Below are 22,388 nucleotides of genomic sequence, written 5' to 3' on the forward strand. Positions count from 1 at the left end.
TGATTGAAACTATAGTTTCAAAGCAATATATATAAGGAGACTAGTTCAACAAGAAATCAAATAACAAAAGGCTCACGAACCTGAAAGCGACCTCTGGCAGGTATCGGCTTGTTCTATTCTACATCACTTCTACTTTCACTTGGACTAGTCATTGCTTATGAATTGTGAATTCATAATAATAGATCGAAGGTTTGCATGCATAAGTTACAAATCATATACATTTAAATTAAATTAAATTAAAATTAAAAGTAATATTTAAATAAAAGTAATTAAACAATTATATTAAAGTAAACAAATTGTAAATTTGAAAGTGTATATTATATAAACTATATACAAATGAATTAATTTTTAATTCAATATCAAATTAATAATTAAATTGAACTAATTAAACAACTACTTTTATAATAAACAAATTGTAAATTTGAAAATGTAAATAACAAAACATGTTTAATTAAATTAGATATTAAAACAATATTTAAATTAAGGTATTTAAAAAATTAAATTTAAAGTAAATAAATTATAAAATTAAATGAATATAAAACTAAAATTTAATTTCAATTAAATTATAAGTGTATTAGTGTAAATTACAATCAATATAAAATTGTCTTATATTAAAGTAAACTAGTATTTAAATTATATATATATATAATGAATGTATATTAAAATAAATATAAAATTAATATCAAAATTCAACTGATTAGAGTATTTAAATTAAACTACAATTATTAATAATTTAATAACATATTTTGAGCGGTTGAGATTTGATTGAATTAATTTTGAGCAAGAGTAGTTAGACATTATAAAACTTTTCTGACCCTTGGATAAGGAGCATGAGTATTTGATTGAATTAATATTAAAATTAATATTAATGAATGTATATTAAAATAAATATAAAATTAATATCAAAATTCAATTGATTAGAATATTTAAATTAAACTACAATTATTAATAATTTAATAACACATTTTGAGCGGTTGAGATTTGATTGAATTAATTTTGAGCAAGAATAGTTAGACATTATAAAACTTTTCTGACCCTTGGATAAGGAGCATGAGTAGTTGCCCGTTGGTAGCAATCGTTTTTTGAAAAAATAAATCATTTAAAAAATCATCAATATATTCACCATAAATTGTTTGAAAATCAGCTATACTTCACCCTCCACCGGATCTTTTATCCAGGGCTTGATCTTGTCCGGCTCGGGCTTTGAGCCAGAATACTTACAGAAACGGATAGGTTCCAAGTAAACTGACCCAAAAGGACCCAATTCTCTGCATTTCTGATTTCATTATATGGCTAACTTGAAATATACCCAATTCCACTGCCTCAAGGCAACAAAAAATAGTAGTTTTTCTCATATTCAAATATACCCAAGCTCAATCTCTATCTCAATTTTTTTTTTTTTCCCCGCCCTGTAGCTCAAGCCTCTACATCCATACATAAGTACAGGACCATTCCAAGGCTTTAATTAAAATGAAACCAAATAATCTACAATGACCTCTGGGATATCCTAAGGAGGATCAGAACATACTCGAACTTCCTCTCTCCCCAAATACCATCATTAATTTAGCTGTTTATTGGTTCATGCCTATGGCTATGAAACCGATATCACTAATAAGCATTCCAAAAGCAACTCACAATCACAATTGAACTCTTCAATTACTTCTTCCATTTCAGTCTGAATCAGAGTTTCGATCCACAGATGATCTCACTGTGTTGCGTCTGCTTTCAGGATAACCCCCGTCTTCATCTTCATCTTTTTTCTTCTCACTAACTATACCTGTAAAATAATGGTTTAGAGCCAGCACTACCCAGTAGATATAGCAAATTAGACTGGACAAAGGTTTTACCTTTCTTTATAAGTAGAGCCTCGAGTGTCCTAGTGGCGAAATCATCTTTTCCTCCCATATCTTGAAACCCAATCAACCTATCTACTGCAATCCCTTTTCTGAAAGAGATGGTTGTACATTTCCAAGTTACATATTTAATCCAAAAAAGAAATATAGTCTGATATGGCATGAAATTGTCAAGCATATATGCCAGTGCACTTTGGCATATCTTTCAGATTGATTTTCTGCTTGGGTTTTCTTTAAGCAGTCTATACAAGTGTGCATTATTTTGCCCCATTTGCAACAAGACAAGAAACTCTGGAATTTTACTACTGGAGGTAGAGGGTAGTAATGAGATTCCAATTTTTCTCTTCTTGGGAACCAAATGAAGTTCTACATCACTGACATGCTTCTCACAAAATTACAAAGAGCAGCATAAAATATAAAATGGAGCAGTGAAAAAGTACTAGAGAGAGCCTGACCTGAATAAGATGACACAAGGCAAAGTTTTGACTCCTAGTTTGGCGACAAAGAATGGTGCATTCTGCATTTCACTTTTAACAATGAGATCTTATTTTCCTCAGTTCCACTGTGCACAAGAACAAAAGAGTTAAGGAAAACTGACCTCTGCATCCAGCTTGATAATCTTGGTGTCCATATGCCTTGGTGCAAGGGATTTCAAATGCTTATCCATTATCCTAGAAATATCAATCAATAGGAACACAATATTAATTTGCAAATACATGCATCCATGTAAACAGAGGTTCAAGAGAACACCTCCAACAACAGCTTACAAATGCGAGCTCACTAATGTGAGAGAGGCTTATGCATCAATGTGAAAGTGTCAGGAAAACTGCTTCTAAACATGGGCTTATGAAGGCACATGCCAAAAGATAATATGTCCATGTACGTGTCATTTTTCACTCTAGCCTCTCCTCTACTGATGTTTGACATATATGCATCATCGATAGAGAGAAACTAACGCTCCTGTCACATAATTTTATCTTCTTCTACGGAAATTTACCCAAACAAAATCTTAACTCATTGCAATAAATTTAACCTCACCTATTGCAAACTAGATGAGAAACTAGATGAATTCTGGAAAAAGCATAACAAGATCTGGGGCAGTCATATCCAACCCCTCAAGACACTTCCTTTTAGACATGTGCATATAAGTGTGTGAGAGAGAGAGAGATAGAGTGGAAAAAGCACAATAAGAGCTGGGACATGGTCATATCCAACCCCTCAACACCCTTCCTTTTTGACATGTGTGAATAAAGAGTGCGAGTGAGTGCAAGTATGAAGAGAAACTTTACTTGCACCGGTAGAACTCCCGATGGTAGAAGTGGCAAATTACTTTTTCACTCCCAGTGACTTCACCCAAGAAGTCCGCCTCAGTTACCTCCCTGTATTCTCCATGCCCTTGCTTCTTTAAAGCCTGTCGCTTCTCAGCTTCTTTCTATCAAACAAATCATAGGGTAAATACTCCACCATTCTCAGAAAGATTACCACATATCTCAATATTTAAAGATATAGGTTCATTTCACAAAGATCGAATTCTGACCTTAAGAGCTGCAATCCTATCTGCATGCAATCTTTCCAGCTCTGGATCCTGATATCACCCATGCAAGTAAATTCATGTAAAAAAAAAAAAGTGCATTAAAAAGAAGACATGACATAGATGCATTATCCCACTTACATCCATTAACTCATCAAGATCAACCTCCTGATTGATTGAATTGGAAGCTTGTGCCTTCTGCTGAGATAGCACTTCCTGCAAGACCAGAATAAGATGTTGTCGCATTAATTTTCATGAATTATGAGGAAGGTTTTCTGCAAGCTATCAGACTTGCCACCTTCACCATTATTCCGTTATATTTACATAAACCTCTGAAACACTCAATCATGGAGTAAAAAAAGTTAGTATCATTGTTTTAATCCTCTTATTATGGATGACTAGCTTATGCATAAGAATGTCAGGTCTTCAGGTTCACCATAATACTCAGTTACCTTCCCTCCAGTGCAAGAGGTTTAAAATCAAAACATTAGTGGATAGAAAATATTGCATTACTTATGAGACTTGATGTTGAAAGGTGGTTCCAACAGGTAACACACTCCATTCTAAGCCCCTCTTAGGTACAATGTCACACCTTTCAGTTTCCAGGGGAAAAAAAAGGCACATAACATTCTTTGAGTTTCTTAACAACTAAGGGGAAGAAGCATTCAAGTCCTGTTCCTAAAGAAAGAGAAATTCTTCCTATCAAATCTGTGCACAGGCAATGTAAATCAACCTGTGGAATAACTATTGTGCATTGCCTGAGTTATTTTTGGTAACAAATAGCATGGAATGCTAAAATCAAGTTTTCATCATGTTGTACCAAGCAGCAAGCAGCAAGCAGCAAGCAGCAAGCAGCAAGCAATATTAAGATCAAGTCCACGTCATGCCTTTCAATGGATAGTCTCATATCATGCTTCTGAATGGTAGATACTAGCCAGTAGCAAACTAAGAGCCAGAGAAGAGACCGTTCTTAAATGAAAGAAAGAAGAAAATGAAAGAGGCACCTTTTGATAATCTCGAGCAGCTGCTGCCATTACATTTCCAAATGCTAAATTGGACAAGGTCGTTTTAACTGAATCAGGATCCATTTTCTCTGTGAAAAATTATAGCACAATAAAGATTAGAGCATACTCTAGTAGAGATGACCTTAGTTTAAAAAAACAAGAAAGAAAATCATATGCACCATTCTTTGACTAAATTCAAGGACAGACTAGTTCGTGATAAGGCCACATAGACTCATCTTCTAAAAGCTCATAGTTAATGAAACAACAATATAGTTTGTTTAGGAAACCAATTTCAAAACAACATGTATTGCTAATAACTTCTTATGCAGGAGAAATAATGATTTTTCATCAGACACCGAGGCTTCTACATTCCCCAGAAAAAGGGGTAAAAAAGAAACAACCAAAGTGCCGAGAACAAATGTATGTGTGCCAGTATTAGTTTGCCCAAACAATGAAGCAAAGGAAAAAACTGGATTGGCCAAGTACTTACAGGTTAATATGGAACAGAGTATTTCTTAATACCCACCCAAATCATTATATGTGCATGTCTTTTTCTGTTTAAACCATACCATAAGGGTTTTTCCTGAATTGACTGATTAATCAGTTGAAAAAAAAACCCAACATACTTACGGAAATACATAATCGATAAAGTAAATGGTTCTAAGTACAGTTATATCACTCTAATGAAAACCAAGATTTTCCACTTGAAACTGTCAACGAACAAAATTGAATACTCCTCATCACTTGCACACAGGTTACAATTCTGTAAATTGTTGATAACTTAAAAATACTTTCGCATGTACTGCAATTCTGTAAATTGTTGATAACTTAAAAATACTTTCGCATGTACTGCAATGTGAAAAAAGGCAACAGATGTAAAGCATTTAAGGAATGGAAACTAAGGGATTTTATATTCACAACTTACTCAAGGCAATATTGGGCAATTGCAGAGATGAATTAGTCTCTCTAAGAGTGAGGAGATGCAAAGTGAGCATTACCACTAAGCACTGACAGAAGGGTTAAATGCATTTTTGTGTGGAAGTGATACTTTCTGGACTCTATATGGTAGCAAACTATGGATAAATCTCCTACAATTAATAAGAAACTCAAATAGTAAGGAACTAAAACGAGGAAATCAACAAGCAATGGGAAATTCAATTGAAAACCCCAACAGAAGAAGAGAAACGTCATGGACTTTAATGTTGACTCATCTAATCAACAAAAGATAACTCCACAACAGGTCATGAACCAATGCTTAAGGTTCTAAAACAAAAAAAATTGAAGAAATACGAGCTTAGTCCAATGGATCAGCATTTTTCCACCTTCCAAAAATGGGTAATTTCCAGAATAAATAAATAAACTGTTTTTGAAGCCATAGGAAGGGAAGGATCCCGCTGCCGGAGAGGAAGCTAGGTGGCCATCGACTCCTATCCGGGTTACCGCGGCAGGGAAGGATCCTGCTGCTGGAGAGAGGAAGCGTGACCCCAACACACAACACAAACATACCCAATCTTCAAACAAAGCAAAAATAGACGGAGTGACATAGGAAAGGAGCGACATTTATTCACCTGTAACAAGACTATCGGAGAGATCGCCGCGGGCAAGCAAGAGTCGAATTCAGATCGCAAATGTAGAAGAAAACTCTGAAAAACCTTCCAATCGCTTTTAAAATGGTTATTTTTAAACAACTACCTAAAATAAAAATTTTAAAATTTTTTTAAAACTTTTTTTGTTTGTAATCACCTTTCATGATCACCCGTTAGGCCTTTTCCTGACAATAATAGGCAACATCATAATAATATTTATTAAAAAAATTATTATCAAATTATTTTATATCCATTTCTAATAATTTAATATTTGTTTTAAAAATAAATAAAAATATGTAATTTTTTAAAATATTATGTTTCATTATTGAAAGATTTTCAATGTTATTATTCATTTTTAATGAAAATAAAAAAGAAGAAGGTCAATGCATTTGAAAAGATGTGTAAGTTTGTAAAGTAAAAGAGGAGCATTCAAAAGATTTTGTGACACATGGTTTTGGGATTTCAAAATTGGGCATAAACACATCATTTTCTAAAAGTTTTTGTGTGAAAAGAATTCCAATTGGGGCAAACAAGAAGGAATTGTGGGTTCTAGGAGTCCATAATCATATTTCTAAGGACTCATAAAAAACATGACTTGAAGGGTAAAAAATGATCATCATATTAGTTATTAATATAAAAATCATTGTCTATTCAAATTTGTTTTTCCTTCAATAAAACATCTCTTAAATGGAAATTTTGACTTATTAATTAGAATATCAAAGTTAAAATTTTATTTAGATGTCAAAGATGTATTTTGGACAACGTTTATAACATGAACTTGTTGAGAGTTATTTAATGGTACATATTTTTAGGGTTATAATATGCAAATCGAAATAACATGAGATAGTTAATCTTCTTTAAAAACAAAAAGCAGGTTTTGAAAAGTATCTCCTCTTTCCCTTCTCTTCCCATCCTTTTTAGTCTTTTAGGTTAAGTGTGACTGTGGAAAGCAATGTATGCTCTAGCAGGAACCACTACCAAGGGCACTCATATTATGGCTTCTTGAGATACATCAGACTTGCTCATGCTTTAGTTTCGCTGCATCTTTCAAAGGGCAGATCTATTTTCTATTTAATTTATTCTTGAGATTTGATCATAGTATGGAGTCTAAAGATCAAATAAAAATGAATAAATAAAAAGATGAAGAAAGAAGCAAAGGAAGAAAAGATTTCCACTTTTATTGGGTAGGAGGGACTTGATCACAAATAGATAAAAACCTACTATTTTTACAATAAGATGGGATAATAGGTAGACAGCAGCTGCCTATAATAAAAACTTCATGGTTTAAAGGAGATACAAAACAATAGGCATGACTAACAAGAGTAAGTTTGAAAACCAAGCAAAATGTGTCCGGGGCTTGAATTTAAAAACATTGAAGAAATTGTTATACAGATCAACTTGATCGTCAGCTCATTCATCTTTTGAAGCAGGATCCATCCCACTTGAAGGGCTATCTGCAAAGTACTCTTGATGTTTCACATTCACGCCATACTGCACATTCAACGATAATATTATAAATCAGTTAATCATCCTCAGAGAGAACCAGGTATACACTAGACAATTGCAAATGGCCTTGCATTAGACAAGAAAAACGGTTGCAGCATATGTTTTCATTTTTCATTTGACAATTTTTTTCTCTAATTATTCACCCCAAATTCATGTCAATATTAACACTATGCATAGCGACACCCTGTCTGTCTCCCCAAAATGCAAGAACAGGAGTCAGAAAGGCATAGCCTACAATCTGTTTGAAATTTTAATGGCCACTTTTTTAAACATCATTTATTTTCTCTGAAGAGCCAGTTTAAAAGACAACAAGAACACAAGAATTAAAAGAAAAAAAAATGAGAGGAAAAAATGCTGCAAAGCACTGCACAATCCAGATACAACACAATGGTGTTAGAAATAGCCTTCCCAAGTGCTGAGAAGTGATGACACATCTTTAGGTAAAGATCATGCATCCTCATTACATGGGACAGTGACAACGGATGTCTCCTCAAGAGGTAAATCAGTCATCACCACATCAAAAGCCTCTTCAAGATCCTCCAGAACAGAATATTTTCTGTGTTGCTAGCATCTCTTAAGTCCATCAGATACTGACTTTGAGAGACTGAAACAACATTCCTCCTTGATTACTTAATTTACATCCTAGAGTCCCTGATAGATCCAGATATCTAAAGGAACATCCATCAAAATTCAACCTAAGCCAACTACTGAGTGAACGGATAAGAAGAGAGAGGGTGAAGGCTTTCAAGCATGAAGAACCAACAAACAACTTTTGTAGGGAATAGGCTACAAGATCACATAGAAAACCAATGAAGGCACACATGCAAACTCCTTTGTTGTGAAGGCCCAAAGGAGCAACAAGATATACCATCCCACAAGATCTCCAAAGAGGACCTCTCCTCATGGATGGTTACATCTGGCCCAAACCAACTCATCCAGAACATAGATTTGCCCCGCCAAACACAAAAGGAAGTGAAGTCAGAACTCCCAGGCAAAGTTTTGTTTTAGACACCTAGCATGGAGACATGTTTTTCAAACTTATGGCAGGTGTACGCATAGGGAATTTTTGTCTTTTAGCAAGGATTTTTGTTTATGTTTTCATTATCAAATCTATCAGGATTTATTTTTTAGTATTATCATGTTTTAATCTAGCCAGGTTGTATGAATTTATTTCAAAGTTTTAATCAATGTGCAATGGATTACCTACATAAACACCACCTCAGTGAATAATAAAAGATTTGAAGATTCATTATCCTCATTGTTTGCTGCCTATTTTTCTTCCTCCTTTCTACTTCTTTTCCCCTATTTTCTTCTCTCTGTTCTTTAAACTCTATTCTGTTTTTTATAGTACTACCTATCTTGCATCAATCGGGCATCAAAGTATTTTTTGATAGCTAAATTTTGTCCCCATTGGAACTTGAACCTGGAACCTCCCACAAACCTCCCCATCCTTCACCACTTGAGCCAATCAAGCATCAAAGAATTTCAGTCCAAACCAAATTCAAATGCCAATTTTTGTTTCAAATATCTTTTCAAGTATTCACTAAGCTCCATTTTTTTTTTCTTTTTCACTAATTAATCGAACTTTCAAACCCATTGCACCACTTACCAAATATTTATCTTCTGGTTCAAATTAGTTTTAAGTAGGAGAAGCCTAATTGCAGAAGAAGTTAAGAAGAAGACTGGACTCATCTTAGACATATTTAACGACACATAGCAGGCTTCAAATTTGCCTTTGGATCAGGTACAGAGACCTTTCATTAATCTCTCTATTTGGTATTCTGTATCTTCTAGAAATTTAAGAAATCATAGTTTCCAAAAACTTATGACATACCCAATACAATACAATGATAAGATATTTTTTTTTTTATGGAAATCACAATTTGTATCTTATTTTAGGTGTATCTTACTATACATATACAATACACAATACCTAATACAACGATCCACACACCTTCAATTATTTTTGATAAATTTTAAGAAAAATCAAATTGTTAAAAGAATCATTATATTAATTATTTAAAATGTACAAAAGGTTAGAAATTGATAATAAAAGGAAGAACAAGGTAAGATAATTCTATATGAAACGTTAAATTCTTGTTGTCAACTAATATTAGAGAATTTTCATTTAAATGGTTTAATGGTTGACGTTGAAAAGGATGACGGTTATGGTTGGTGACTAAGAACTTTTACACAATATATTACATTTTCTTTTTTCTTTAAGTTTTCTGTTAGAAAGGACTAATGACGAACATGAAAAGTTAGAATGTAGGAGATTACCCATAAAGATAAATAGATCAACACATATAAGGACCTATACCTAGAAAGAATTTGGAATTAAAAATCAACTCTAAAAATTTTAAAATTTTATTTTTGCGCATTTTGTGAACCTAGACATTAAATTCTTACTTTGTCAAATTGAACTCTTCAAAACTCTAGTATCCAATGTTTTTATATGGTATAGTATAGTTTAAACCTTTTAGTAGGCAACAGGGATTTATCTTTTAGTTAAATATTTTTTGTTTCACTATCAAATTTATCAGGATTTATGTTGGTATTATCACGTTTTAAGTTTACCAAGTAGTAAAGATTCATGTTAAAACTTCAGTTGATTTGTTTCATCCACATGTTCTCTAAACTGTCCATATAAAAGCCACCTCGGTGAAAGATAAATGAGATTTGAAGAGTCATTAAACCTACTTTTCCTTCTACATTCTAATTTTCTCCTTATTTTTCCTTTGTTCTCTAACCCAATTCTAAGTCTTCAGTTTTCTCTTCCCCTTTTCTTCCTATCTTAAATCAATTAGTAATTAAATACAAACCAAAATCAAAGTTAGGACTAATTAAATCTTTATAAAAGTACTAACCAAGATATGGAGAAGGAATTAGAAATGTCAACTGTTAGGTCTCTATGTTAAGGTATAAAAATTGCATTCAACTGCCCCCTCAGATTCATATGGCTCCTAACTCCACTTAAAGAAGGTCAGATAAACTATACCTAATACCTTTTAAAGGAAAAAAGGTCCAGTGGCTCCTCTTTAATATTTCCAAATGTCTACATAATATGCTCCCCTCTAATTAGCTTTCTTTTCAGTCTCTAGAACCTGATCAAGATTTTTCTTTCTGTTCTTCTTTATGTTTCCCTGATAGGCAACATTTTTTGTTTGCCCCTAACCTCCCACATCTGTACTCCAACCAAACAAAATTCACAAGTCATATTGAAATGAAATATGGGACTTCTTGAATCAAAGCAGCCAATGTCCCATAAAAATCTCTACCAAGATATAATAAAATAAAATTAAAAAATAAAACAGAAAAGATAATGATAGCATACAGAATTTTGCCTCTCCAAGCCAAGAATGATTTATTAAGACTTAGCCACTTAGGGTGCTTACCTCACGCAGAGCCTTGGAGAGGTCCTCCATTGTCAAGATTAGGCGCTTATCCTGATACCTCAACAAAATTAGAACATCCAAGAAGGAAATGGAAAAAACAAGCATTTAACTCGCGCACCTTTTGCTGTTTATCCCTTTTGTCCTTGACTACTGCTGACTGCCTTGCTTTGCATTGCCTACATTAGAATACACAAACAGTATAACATCTTCCAGCACCATTTATCTTAAATGGAGCTTAATAGAACTGCCCAGCATAAACAGAGTACTCTAAGATGATAGCCTACAAGAATTCAACCTGCAAATATTAAATCAAGGTCCTTTGAATCTTATTAATGAAGTAATGTCCTAAACAAACAAAGACATTTAAAAGCTCATCCTACTTGCAATCTGTACCTTTTGTCCTATGGCAATAGCCTCCAACCACTGGTTTGACTAACTCAAAAGTGGTCTGGGTTTGCATTATGGATCCAGAAAGTAGGGCCAGAACGGGATTTGACCTTTTTCCTTTTATCCCCCTGATAAGGGGGGTGAACTAAAAAGCAACAAAGAGTGCAAATCCTAATACAGAATTGATTTGTTCATGTTGTACCTGCAGCCCATTGATGCCACATTTTCCTTGGCCCAAATTGCAGTTATAGGTCTTTGGCATAAAAGCATAAATTCTAACTGGCATCCATGCAGAAACCTCCAACTCATAGAAAAACTTTGATCTTAATATTTAATAGAATTATGAAAAAGGGAACAAATAAGTAATATGACTCAAACCCATACCTTTGAGTTTGTTCCTTCAGTTTCTTAGGAGGCTGATTTATATGTGTGTGTACAGAAGATACACTTAGAGGATGTTGCAATAGCCATTATGCCATATCCAAATTATGGGGTAGAAAATTAGAAATAGGTAAAATTTCTGTCCTATGAGGTTATTAAGCAACCTAAGAGATGGTAGGTTTCTCATCTTCTGAATGTTGATGAAAACATTTTGTGTGGGCAGGAGGAATCTTCATTGTGTTATTTTTTCAAGGTGGTCCAAAGTACAAAGGTTAATTTGGAGAAAAGTAATATCTCCGTAAGGATGGGGGAATAACCTTTGGAGAAAGGTAATTCTCGGTAAGGATGGGGGAGGATGTGGAGGAATTGACTTCATAACTTAATTGTAAGGTGGGTTCTTTGGCTTTTGCCAACAAGTGTGTATTCCTTTAGGTGCTTCTTACAAAGTAAAATCAGTGTGGGATCCCATTATTGAGAGTTGAAACATCAGTTGCTAAGCTGGAAGAGATAGTATTCATCAAAAGGGAGCAAAGTTAGTCCAGTTCAAAGCACACAACCAAGTATGCTTATATGTTTGTAGAGAGGCAAAATTTGCTTGTTTACTAATAATCACGTGTCAATGGAAGACCAATCCTAAATTGGTACATGTCCTAAGTGGTCAAGTTAAAGTTCATTTTGACGATTAAATAAGTTAGATGTCACTTGGATGCACTTTTTATTTTCTATTTTCAAAAACAAAAAATGATTTTTTTTTTTTTTTTTAAATTTTATAACCGAGGAACCTTTCATGGCCAAGCCCTTAGGACTCTCCATGGTTTTATAGAGGAATTACTATCCTTTTTTGTTTTTCAAAAACAAAAAATAATAGTAATTCCTATATAAAAAGCAAAACCTTAAAAAGATAGCATCTTTTAAAAAGTGTTTAATTTACTACCTCAAATTTTAAAAGTAATTTTTAAGAATATAATGTAAGTTCATATTTTTTATATGAGAGTTACTATATTTTATATAGAAGTTACTGCCTTTTTTTAAAAAAAAAAAAAAAGATAGGAAGTATATCCAAAAGAGTACTTAATTATCATTTTTAATTAAAAAATGAGTCATACACAAAATAAGAACGATCTCCAAGTCAAATGTAAAATGTAAAATTAATTAATTATTTATTTTTTATAATTAAATACATAAGCTAATTATCATTTTTTTTTAATTCAAATAGAAACGACCAGCCACTCAAATATAAATAAGTAGAGTTTAATATTCCAAAAAATTAAGAGATAATTACCAAAAAGGGTTTGTTTACCCCTATAAATAGGAGGGTCTCCTTAGCTTTCACAAAAAACACATCGACAAAGATGAGGAGACCTCTACACTTGAGAAAAGTGGGAGAAAGCTTACCTAAGGATTCAAGGAGTTCTTCAAAACAATCAAGCTCAAAGATTGAAAATCAAGTTTGAAGATTCGAGATTAAGCTCGAAGGCTCAAAGATTTGAAAATCTAATTCAAAAATTCAAGATCAAGTCCAAAGATTTCAAGATCAAGTTTGAACATTCAAAGATCAAATTCAAATATTTGAATATCAAGTTTGAAGGTTCAAATATCAAAATTCAAAATTTGAAGATCAAAGTTCAAGATATCTTCAATCCAAGATCAACTATTCATTATTCAAGCCAAGATCCAAGCATAAACCTAAGTCAAATCAAGGCCTAAGACCAACCCCAAGCAAAGCTAAAATCCAAGCATAGGCCTAAACCAAGCCAAAATCCAAGACATACTCCAAGCCAAGCCAAGATCCAAGCACAAGTCTAAGCTAAGCCAAAATCCAAGGACAAGCATAAGCCAAACCAAGATTCAAGTACAAACCTAAGTCAAGCCAATATCCAAGCATAAGCCCAAGTCAAGCCAAGATCCAAGTCAAGTCCAAGCCTAAACATAAAGTCAAGTCAAAACCGAGGTCCAAGCATAAGCCTGATCTAAGACAAAGTCCAAACACAAGCTTGAGCCAAAACAAAAGTCTAGAGTCAAAACAAGGTCAAGACCTAAATCAAGACCCTTTTCAAAAGAAACAAAGGATAATATAGGGACTACATTCAAAATCCTACAAATTCATAAATAAAAATTTTGCTTTGCCAAAATTTTCCTTTTTAAATATAATATTTGTACACCTCATGAGAATTCATGCCAGAAATTTATATGTACAAATTTCCTTAAAAAAAGAAAATTTTGGCAAAACAAATGTTTTCTTCATGAATTTGTAGGATTATGAGTACATTCCCTACACTATCCTCTATTCTTCTAAGAAGGAACCTGACTTGGACTTTAACCTTGGCTGAGGCCTTAATGTGTCTTAAGTTTGGACTTAGACCTAGTCTTAGCTTAGGCTTGTGCATGGACTTTAGCTTAGCTTTGGACCAATGTTTAAACTTTAGTTAGGCTTGAGCCTAGACTTGAACCCTAGCTTGGCTTGGGACTGGGCTTATACCTTGCCTTAGCTTGGGCCTAAGCTTTATACCTTGACTTGGCTTAGGCCTGTACTTAGACCTTGGCTTGGCTTAGGCTTGGTCTTGAATATTGATTTAGCTTGGGCTTGGGCTTGTGCTTGGACTTGTGCTTAATTTAGACTTGTGTTTGTACCTTAGCTTAGCCTAGCCTTGGCTTGGACCTTAGGTTGGTTTGAGCATATACTTGACTTTAGCTTGGCTTAGGCCTATGCCTGAATCTTGATTTGAATAATGCTAGTTAAGGACAAGACGCTTAATCTCAGATGGAAGATACCTTGAATTTTAATCTTCAAATATTGAAACTTAATCTTTAAACCTTCAAATTTAATCTTGAATCTTTAAGTTTGATCTTTGAATCTTTGAATCTTTGAATTTGATCTTCAAAACTTCGAACTTAATCTTCAAATCTTCGAATCGTTAAGCTTAGCCTTTGAAGGCTTTAAAGAACTCCTTGAATCATTGAGGTGAGTTTTCTCCAACTCTTCTCAAGGGTGGAAGTCTCCTCTTCTATATCGATGTGTTTTTTTCTAAAGCTAAGGAGGCCTCCCTATTTATAGTGGTTAAGAGAGCTTCTCCTGAATTATCTTTAAAGTTTTTTTGTTGGAATATTAAAATATATTTATCTTACATTTAACTAGGAGATCATTCCTATTTTGTGTGTAACTCATTTTTAAATTAAAATTGACAATTAACTTATTTATTTAATTATTAAAATTAATTTTAATTTGACTGCTTAGGACATGTGTCAATTTATGAGTAGCCTTCCATTGACATGTGGTAATTAATAAATGGACAAATTTTGCCTCCCTATAGTTGCATCCCAACTTTCATCATTCTAGGTTTAATTAGGAAAAGAATTAAAATGAGAGAGAATGAAGGCCCATGAGGTGGAATAAAGGATGAGCATGGTGTACTTAATAAGCTGGAAACCACTCATGGAGGTCTAAGTAGTAAAAGTCTTAAGGCAACAAATAGGACACTTATGGGTGAATACTTTGAGATTAGCAGTTGGAAGATGTGTATGAAACACTCACATATCCTTCTAAATTATATATGTATCTAGAGGATAAATTTGCATAACCAGAAAAAGGGATAGTTGTGGGAGATGATTGATGTGTGCAAAATTACAGGAAAGGAGATAAGGTTGGTGCTCTAAGGCGGTAAGAGGCTTCTTTTGGGGGGTTATGAAAAGAGATAAAAAGGGAGGGTAAAGTTCCTATTCATTGCACTTTCAAGTTGAGAAAAAGAATACTTCTTTTAGCATGATGTTGACATGAGGAGGGATCTCTTAAGGAGATATTTTCAAACTTTGTGCTAGTAATATGGATGACATACTTACCTGCCAGGGTAGCCCAATTGGTCAGGGTGAACACTGCGAAGTGTGGTCCCAGTAATTGGCACATGGTCCTGAATTCGAATCCTACCACTGATGATACCCTGAATTTACCCAATGTTGGTTGTTGCGGGGTGGTTAGCACCCCGAGGTTTGGGTCTTCATGGAGAGTCCTAAGGGCTTGGCCATGGAAGGTTCCTCAGTTATCAAAAAAAAAAATATGGATGACATACTAGTTGGTGTTAGGGCTCCCACAACATATTAAGCATTCAAATCCAAGATTTGTTGAGGAATTTGTCAAAATTGGGAGCTAGGTGATGTCACAACTTTGTTGAATCACATTCATGAGATGAATATATGTGTGGATGAGGATGATGTCTTGCAATGAATGCTAACTTTGGATAAGAAAATCTTGGTTGAATATTATCATAAGATGGTGGAGAGAAGGGAAGATTTTCCAGCCTAAAGCCTCATTTAGGATAGTTTTTATTTTGCTTTAGCCAACAAGTGAAAGCCAAAGTCCAAGTCATAATGTCAATGAACAATCTTGGTATTATGAAAGTTGTATTAAACATTAAACAGCTTCTCATATAAGTTCTTTTTAAAGTCAAAAGCTGTTATATTTAAAATCACCTGCACACAAATAGAAGATGTAATTAGACTTTAAAAAGAGCTTTTAGCTTCCAAAAGGTGATCCAAAAAGGGCGTCCTAGACACATAATGGAGGCAGTTTGGTGGGGGTGGCAGTTGGGGCTAAAATTTTAACCATCAACCAATTAGAAGACATAACTCAAAATAAGGGTTGCATGTGTAAGAAAGCATGGACCATATGCTGCTCTACTACCTAGTGATTGATAACTTATGGTTTATGTTCTTTCTAATTGATGTTGCAGGAATGCTCCAACCTCTCTCTGTATTCAGAATTCTTAGGGACATCCAAAAAGCATTGTACCAATTTATGGGAGAAGAATAGCAATTTGTATGGGAGCGTCAATGTATGTTGCTAGGGTGCCAAGGTGGTTCATTTCTTGGTTCACAAAGGGTCATGTGACCATTGGAATCCTGAATAGCTTCAAATTTTTTTGTTTCATCTTACTTTCCTTTTTCCTATAAGAAGGCCTTCCATATTCTACATGTGCACCACAGTTGCAACCCTTACAACCATTTGTTTCAAACCTAAAACATACATTGTGAGTTACATAACTGTTAATATTCTATTTTGCAAAATCCACCTGGACAATTCATGGTGTACTGAGTGCCTAATATACGTCACATGAGCTCCATCATGATAGGACCAATTACAAGATGCCACATGTCTTGGTACATACTACACATGCTCAAGACAACTCTCCACTAACATGACATGTAGTGCATCTCACCCTTGATCTCCAAGGCATTGACACATCCATGTTCTCCCTACATAGCTCCTATATCATAGAGCTACATCATCTGGACATAGAGTCCTATCTCCAAACATATTCCTGGGTTACCCATGGAACATGAATGCCCACTTATGGCAGATGCTTAGGAGTCTATCCTACTCTACCTCTCGGTGAAGGTGATACTAAGTGCAACTGAGAGGGTTAATGATTTCACTCCTTTCAGGAGGAAGATGTTTCCTCTGTAATACTTCTGGTAATAATCTCCTATATCCCCCTTGAATGTTTCACCCTTGACATGACACCTAGATGTTAATACATCTGCCCAAGTCAAGAGCAAAGCAAGGGGTATTCGAAACGGATTTAATGCATATAATAGTGGAATTGGCCTTCCCACTGTCAAGAATTCTAAGACTGATTTGAGGGTCATGGTTTAGTGATTAGAGTTACAGGTTAGCCAATGTGGGACTAACATGCATTGAACAAGTCCTAACCATAATTTGGAGGGAGAGGGGACCAATGTGTCTTTAGGACACATGTCATCTCCAAATGCTTTCACATCATTATTGATCCTTAATATGGAAGTTACAATTTTGGAGCAGTATAAAAAGGCTTCATTTCACGTCCAACAAAAGAAGTTACCATTTTCCTGGTCTCTTAAGTTCTCTTCTTGATTTCACTACCATTCTCTTCAATTTCCTCCCGCCTCTCACTCTGCTCCACCCATCCTCTCAAACTGTTGGCACCTCACCATCCCATTTAGTTGGCCTCCTATAGATAAGAACCCTACATAAAGAATGACTATGCATCCATCACCATTCCCTCACACATAACCCCCAATCCTCTTTTAGAAAACATTAATACTTCTAGGCATCCATGCACACAGCTCCAGATCATAGAAAAGCCTTGAATTTTTCATTATATACAAGCATAACTAGAATTTAGAAACATACTGAAGTGCATCACTAGCAACCTCTGTGACAAACTTCTGAGTGGCAACAGCTACTAGTCTAATTCTGCAAAACAAAGGAGAAAGTCAATCCAATGCACCATGATACATATCCAGGATGTCTAATTCTGATTTTAAAGAAATCATCATCCTCCAAAGCAGGTTATAACTCCTTAATTTCCTTTTCTTATTGAATAAATATCTTTCCGTTTACATTACACAAAAAAAAAAAAAAAAAAAAAGGAATCCAAATTGCACTCTGTTTTTAATTCAAAGAATATGGTAGCACCTAAGGTTTTCCGTTGAAAGGAAAGTGATAACACAACCAACAAAGGCACAACCAAAACTTTTGATCATTAATTTATAAAAGATTTCGAATAAGAGTTTAAAAGATAAAAAAAATTTATTGGTTACAGAAATTTGAGCAGCCTATGACTTAATCCATAAACTTCTAGGAAAGTTTCAAGTGTATGAAGACAGGATTCATATGAACCAAAAGAGAGGGACATTAGGAAAAGAAAAGGAAAGAAATAGCAAGTCCTGACTGAGCAAATCAATTTTACATGCATATGTCTAGAATTTTTCCCAAGGTAAATCACATTAAGTGGAAAAGTAGGTGACAGCACAGCTCCCTGCTTCCTGGATCTCATGAACATTTTTATGTCCATACGGTTTATGCCACACGTACAGCATCAAGTAAAAGTGATTATGTATGCAAGTGTTGGCTACAGCATTATCTGAACTCTCTCAATAACCATTACAACTTCCAGGGTAACTGAGATATCACTAAAACTTGTATCAAGTAAAATAAGACCAATCTCATTTTCTGTTTCCTGGAAAAACGGTCCACAAATGTGAATTCATGGAAGTAAATTCAAAATAAAGGAGCATTACATAAAAGTATCATGTTCATTATGTTGAATTGTGATGTGAAATTTCCAAACATAAAAGTTTACAAGAGCGATAAATATAGGGTATACGTATAGGTTCTTAGATGGTGATTTAAAAATCCAAGCATCTTTGCATTTTATAGGTTGTAAAAGAACGCCTTAAAATGGGTGGATTAGCAACTGCTTTGACCAAGTTTTCAAGTTGGTTGAGCATCTGGAGATTATATAGACATTCATATAAGGAGTATACAAGGAGTATAAGAAACCATCCCAGCATATACCCGTCTTGAAAATCTCTTTTCCCTCCCCAAAAAGATAGCTCTTTCTTTAAACAAATTCTTTACATGAAAAAATTGATTAGTACCCCATTGTTCTTTTTGTGCTCTAACAAGTTTGGTATTAGAAGTGGCCTAATAATATAGGATGCACATCAAAACCTTGAGGCTATGGCTGTCTTCCAAAGGAATGTGCTGATATAACCATTGAGATACAGTCAAAGGTTTAGAAAGAGAGTAAAAGAGACCAACATTGAGATAGGATCTTTTATAGATTGGTTTAAGTGTTTTAATGGAGAATTGCTTGAAGAGCAAAATCATAGAAGCAGCAACTGAGAAAGAGGATGAAAGAAAGAGGAAAAGAAAGAAACTACTTAGGCAGCAACCCAGGATGTCAAAGACAATATTCTTATATAAATAAAGACTAGTCCATTTTAAATTCTCTGTTCGTTTAGTACAATGGAACTTATTTCTAGACTTCAAAAACTTCCCAAACAAGTAAAGGACTTTAAAACAAAGCTAATCAATATACTAATCAAATAGGATTCAAACTTCTTAAATATAAAATGCTTCATAAACACTTAAGCAGATAGTTTATAATGCATGAAAAGACTCTCAGCAAACCTCAAATTAGAAACTTGGTAAATAAAAGCAAAAACTTCGTTGATCCATTGTTATTGTAATGTGAGGAGTAAAATGTAGATATGATGAAGAATACCTGCTATACAATTACAGTACTTGCCAGAATAACTACTTGCTAAACACTTACTAATTAAACTATTTATATCTACGTAGGATATAGAATTTCCAGGACAGAATAACCTAAATAAACGATTTTCCCACCTTCTTGACATGCTCCTACCTCTTTAAGCTTTCCCTCAATAATCAGAAAATTCTCTCCATGGCAACAAGTTCTAAAAGGTCACCCTTCAACTATTCTCAAAATCTATTTATTTTTTTACCAGGAAAAATAATTACACTCCACATATTTCCTCCACTTCTTATTAGACTTTAGACCCAAACCTTCTTATTCCAAAACATCTTTCCAAAAATCTAGCTTCACCCATACCGGCATACCCTTACTCTAGGATCGTGAATGAAAGAGAAAAAGTGGTCTAGAGCCCAACAAAGTTTGAGTTGTATCGCCATAACAATTCAATACCATCTTAAGTTTCCATACAGAAACTCAAAAATTCTTTTGTTTGTACCTTGTGGAGTTGGGCTAGGGTGTATATTGGAGAGGAGTCCTCTTCACTCTTAGGTTTTTTGGAGTGGCTAGCGGCCACTTAAGGGAGGGTAAGGGTGCTTGTTTTTTGTGCTCTCGATTTAGGCTGATTTGTATACTTCCTGTATGCTTGGTGGCCTTTGCCCTTTAATATATTTGTGTTTATCTATCAAAAAAAAAAATACCATCTTAAGTTTCCATGTATGACAATCTTGCTTGCCAAGTTACATGGCCATGCTCAAGCTAATTTTACCGAACACTGATACTGACTTAAATTTATATCTTTCTTACATTCAACTATACAACTATATTCCACAAACTCACACCCTTCCTCCATCAGGCTCAAAATCCAAAACAAAGCTTTAATAACTTCAATAGAAGACAAGTTCTCCAAAAAAAAAAAAAAAAAGCCGTCAACATGCACTAAACCCTAAAACTAAACGAAATCATACTACTCACACAGTTTCCATGTACATATACTCCCATGTCAAAACAATAGCCATCGAAAGGTAAAATATATACAAAATTCACTGGCATGTTGCTGAGAAAATGAGAGAAAATAAAAATCAGAGATCTTTCATCATCATTGATCGCAACACCATAAAAAACAACCTAATGCAAACATATGGCTTAGTCAGGTCATTTTTAAAAAGCATTTTTGGAAACCAAAACAGCCTAACTATAGAATCAAAAAAAAAAAAAAAATTCTCAGTTTTCTAGGAAACCAAACAGGGCTAAATAAACGAATACATAAAAAGAAGTTAAATAAAAATTAAAAAGGAAAAAGTACCTACAATCGAACATCGGGACACTGAAACCCACTTTTGGCTAAATAATGCTCCACCAGTTCGTCTGGAATCTGAAAGAACAAACACAGAAAATTATAAAAATTCAAAAAAAAAAAAAAAAAAAGAAAAAAAAGAAGAAGTTAGTTTTAGGCCAACAGAAAAATCATACAGTGGGAGTGTAGTCTACAAGGGAAGCGAGAAAATCAGAGAGCGCAGAATCATCGTCGTGCCTTGCATCGTTGCCTCCCTGGTTTTGATTCATCCTCCCTCTCTTTTTCCCTCACTTTCCAGGAATGCGTTCTCCTTCTACCTCTATATTATGAATATCTGCTTCAGTTTCTGGGCTTTGCTGTCCTCTTGTTTCCTTTCTTTTTTATTTTAATTTTTTTTCTTGAATTATTTTTTTCCTTACATTTAAACATCTACTAGAAAGCAAAAGGGGAAAGTTGTGTTTTCATGGGCCAATATGGTAATAATATTGTTTTTGGAACCCAGGTTTGTGAAATGGGAAAAACATTTGTTAATGTGGAAACTTATATCAGTTTCATGCACTCTGAGTCGGTTGTTTTTTTTCTACCAAAATTGCCCCTCCAGGTATCCAGGTCAGCAGCCCATCTTAGCACGTGAAGGTAGTACTTGAGGTGCGTTAAGGTAGTACCTGAGGTACATTAAGGTAGTACCTGAAGACCATTAAGGTAGTACCTTATGTGCATTAAGGTAGTACTTGAAATTTCTTATAATTACATAAGGTACCGTTGGAGTAACCTATGAGAACATAACAATGTCATGCTGCAATAGGTAATGAAATTAACTAATAAAAATCTGAAGCCACAAAATGGCTACATTTCTCGCAGGTGCATTAAGGTAGTACCTGAGGTACATTAAGATAGTACCTGAAGACCATTAAGGTAGTACCTTATGTGCATTAAGGTAGTACCTGAAATTTCTTATGATTACATAAGGTACCGTTGGAGTAACCTATGAGAACATAACAATGTCATGCTGCAATAGGTAATGAAATTAACTAATAAAAATCTGAAGCCACAAAATGGTTACATTTCTCGCAGGTGCGTTAAGGTAGTACCTGAGGTACATTAAGGTAGTACCTGAGGTACATTAAGGTAGTACCTGAAGACCATTAAGGTAGTACCTTATGTGCATTAAGGTAGTACATGAAATTTGTTATGATTACATACGCCACCGATGGAGTAACCTATGAGAACATAACAATGTCATGCTGCAATGTGTAATGAAATGAACTAATTGTGTCTTAAGTCACACAACAACAACATTTCTCAAATATGCACTAAGATAGTACCTGATGTACATTAATGTAGTACCTCAAGCCCATTAAGGTAGTACATGTTTTGCATTAAGGTAGTACCTGATGCGATGAAACAATTCTGTC

At 34.3% G+C, this 22,388-nt stretch overlaps 2 protein-coding genes across 4 annotated transcripts; both read right to left on the reverse strand.

The window, feature by feature from the left end:
- Nucleotides 1-1,267: 1,267 nt before the first annotated feature.
- LOC117931737 (thioredoxin domain-containing protein PLP3A-like) lies at nucleotides 1,268-6,047 on the reverse strand. 2 transcript variants are annotated; one of them, XM_034852779.1, is made up of 9 exons: nucleotides 5,314-5,398; nucleotides 4,389-4,477; nucleotides 3,526-3,600; nucleotides 3,391-3,438; nucleotides 3,143-3,285; nucleotides 2,452-2,524; nucleotides 2,309-2,370; nucleotides 1,848-1,945; nucleotides 1,268-1,777 (listed from the first exon to the last, which is right to left on the reverse strand). In XM_034852779.1, the coding sequence occupies exons 1-9, from the start codon at nucleotides 5,381-5,383 to the stop codon at nucleotides 1,671-1,673; spliced, it is 765 nt and encodes a 254-aa protein (XP_034708670.1). In that variant the 5' UTR covers nucleotides 5,384-5,398; the 3' UTR covers nucleotides 1,268-1,670. The 2 variants fall into 2 exon arrangements, with proteins under 2 accessions (XP_034708670.1, XP_034708671.1); XM_034852780.1 differs by lacking the exon at nucleotides 5,314-5,398 and adding an exon at nucleotides 5,957-6,047 and having other exon boundaries at nucleotides 1,307-1,777.
- A 1,076-nt stretch (nucleotides 6,048-7,123) lies between these two features.
- LOC117932823 (transcription initiation factor TFIID subunit 10-like) lies at nucleotides 7,124-21,316 on the reverse strand. 2 transcript variants are annotated; one of them, XM_034854157.1, is made up of 6 exons: nucleotides 21,150-21,316; nucleotides 20,987-21,051; nucleotides 17,807-17,869; nucleotides 10,994-11,051; nucleotides 10,876-10,926; nucleotides 7,124-7,465 (listed from the first exon to the last, which is right to left on the reverse strand). In XM_034854157.1, the coding sequence occupies exons 1-6, from the start codon at nucleotides 21,240-21,242 to the stop codon at nucleotides 7,385-7,387; spliced, it is 411 nt and encodes a 136-aa protein (XP_034710048.1). In that variant the 5' UTR covers nucleotides 21,243-21,316; the 3' UTR covers nucleotides 7,124-7,384. The 2 variants fall into 2 exon arrangements, with proteins under 2 accessions (XP_034710048.1, XP_034710049.1); XM_034854158.1 differs by lacking the exon at nucleotides 17,807-17,869.
- Between the last annotated feature and the right edge of the window lie 1,072 nt (nucleotides 21,317-22,388).

The sequence above is a fragment of the Vitis riparia genome, chromosome 15 (genome assembly GCF_004353265.1).
Source record: "Vitis riparia cultivar Riparia Gloire de Montpellier isolate 1030 chromosome 15, EGFV_Vit.rip_1.0, whole genome shotgun sequence".
NCBI classification, from domain to species: Eukaryota; Viridiplantae; Streptophyta; class Magnoliopsida; order Vitales; family Vitaceae; genus Vitis; species Vitis riparia.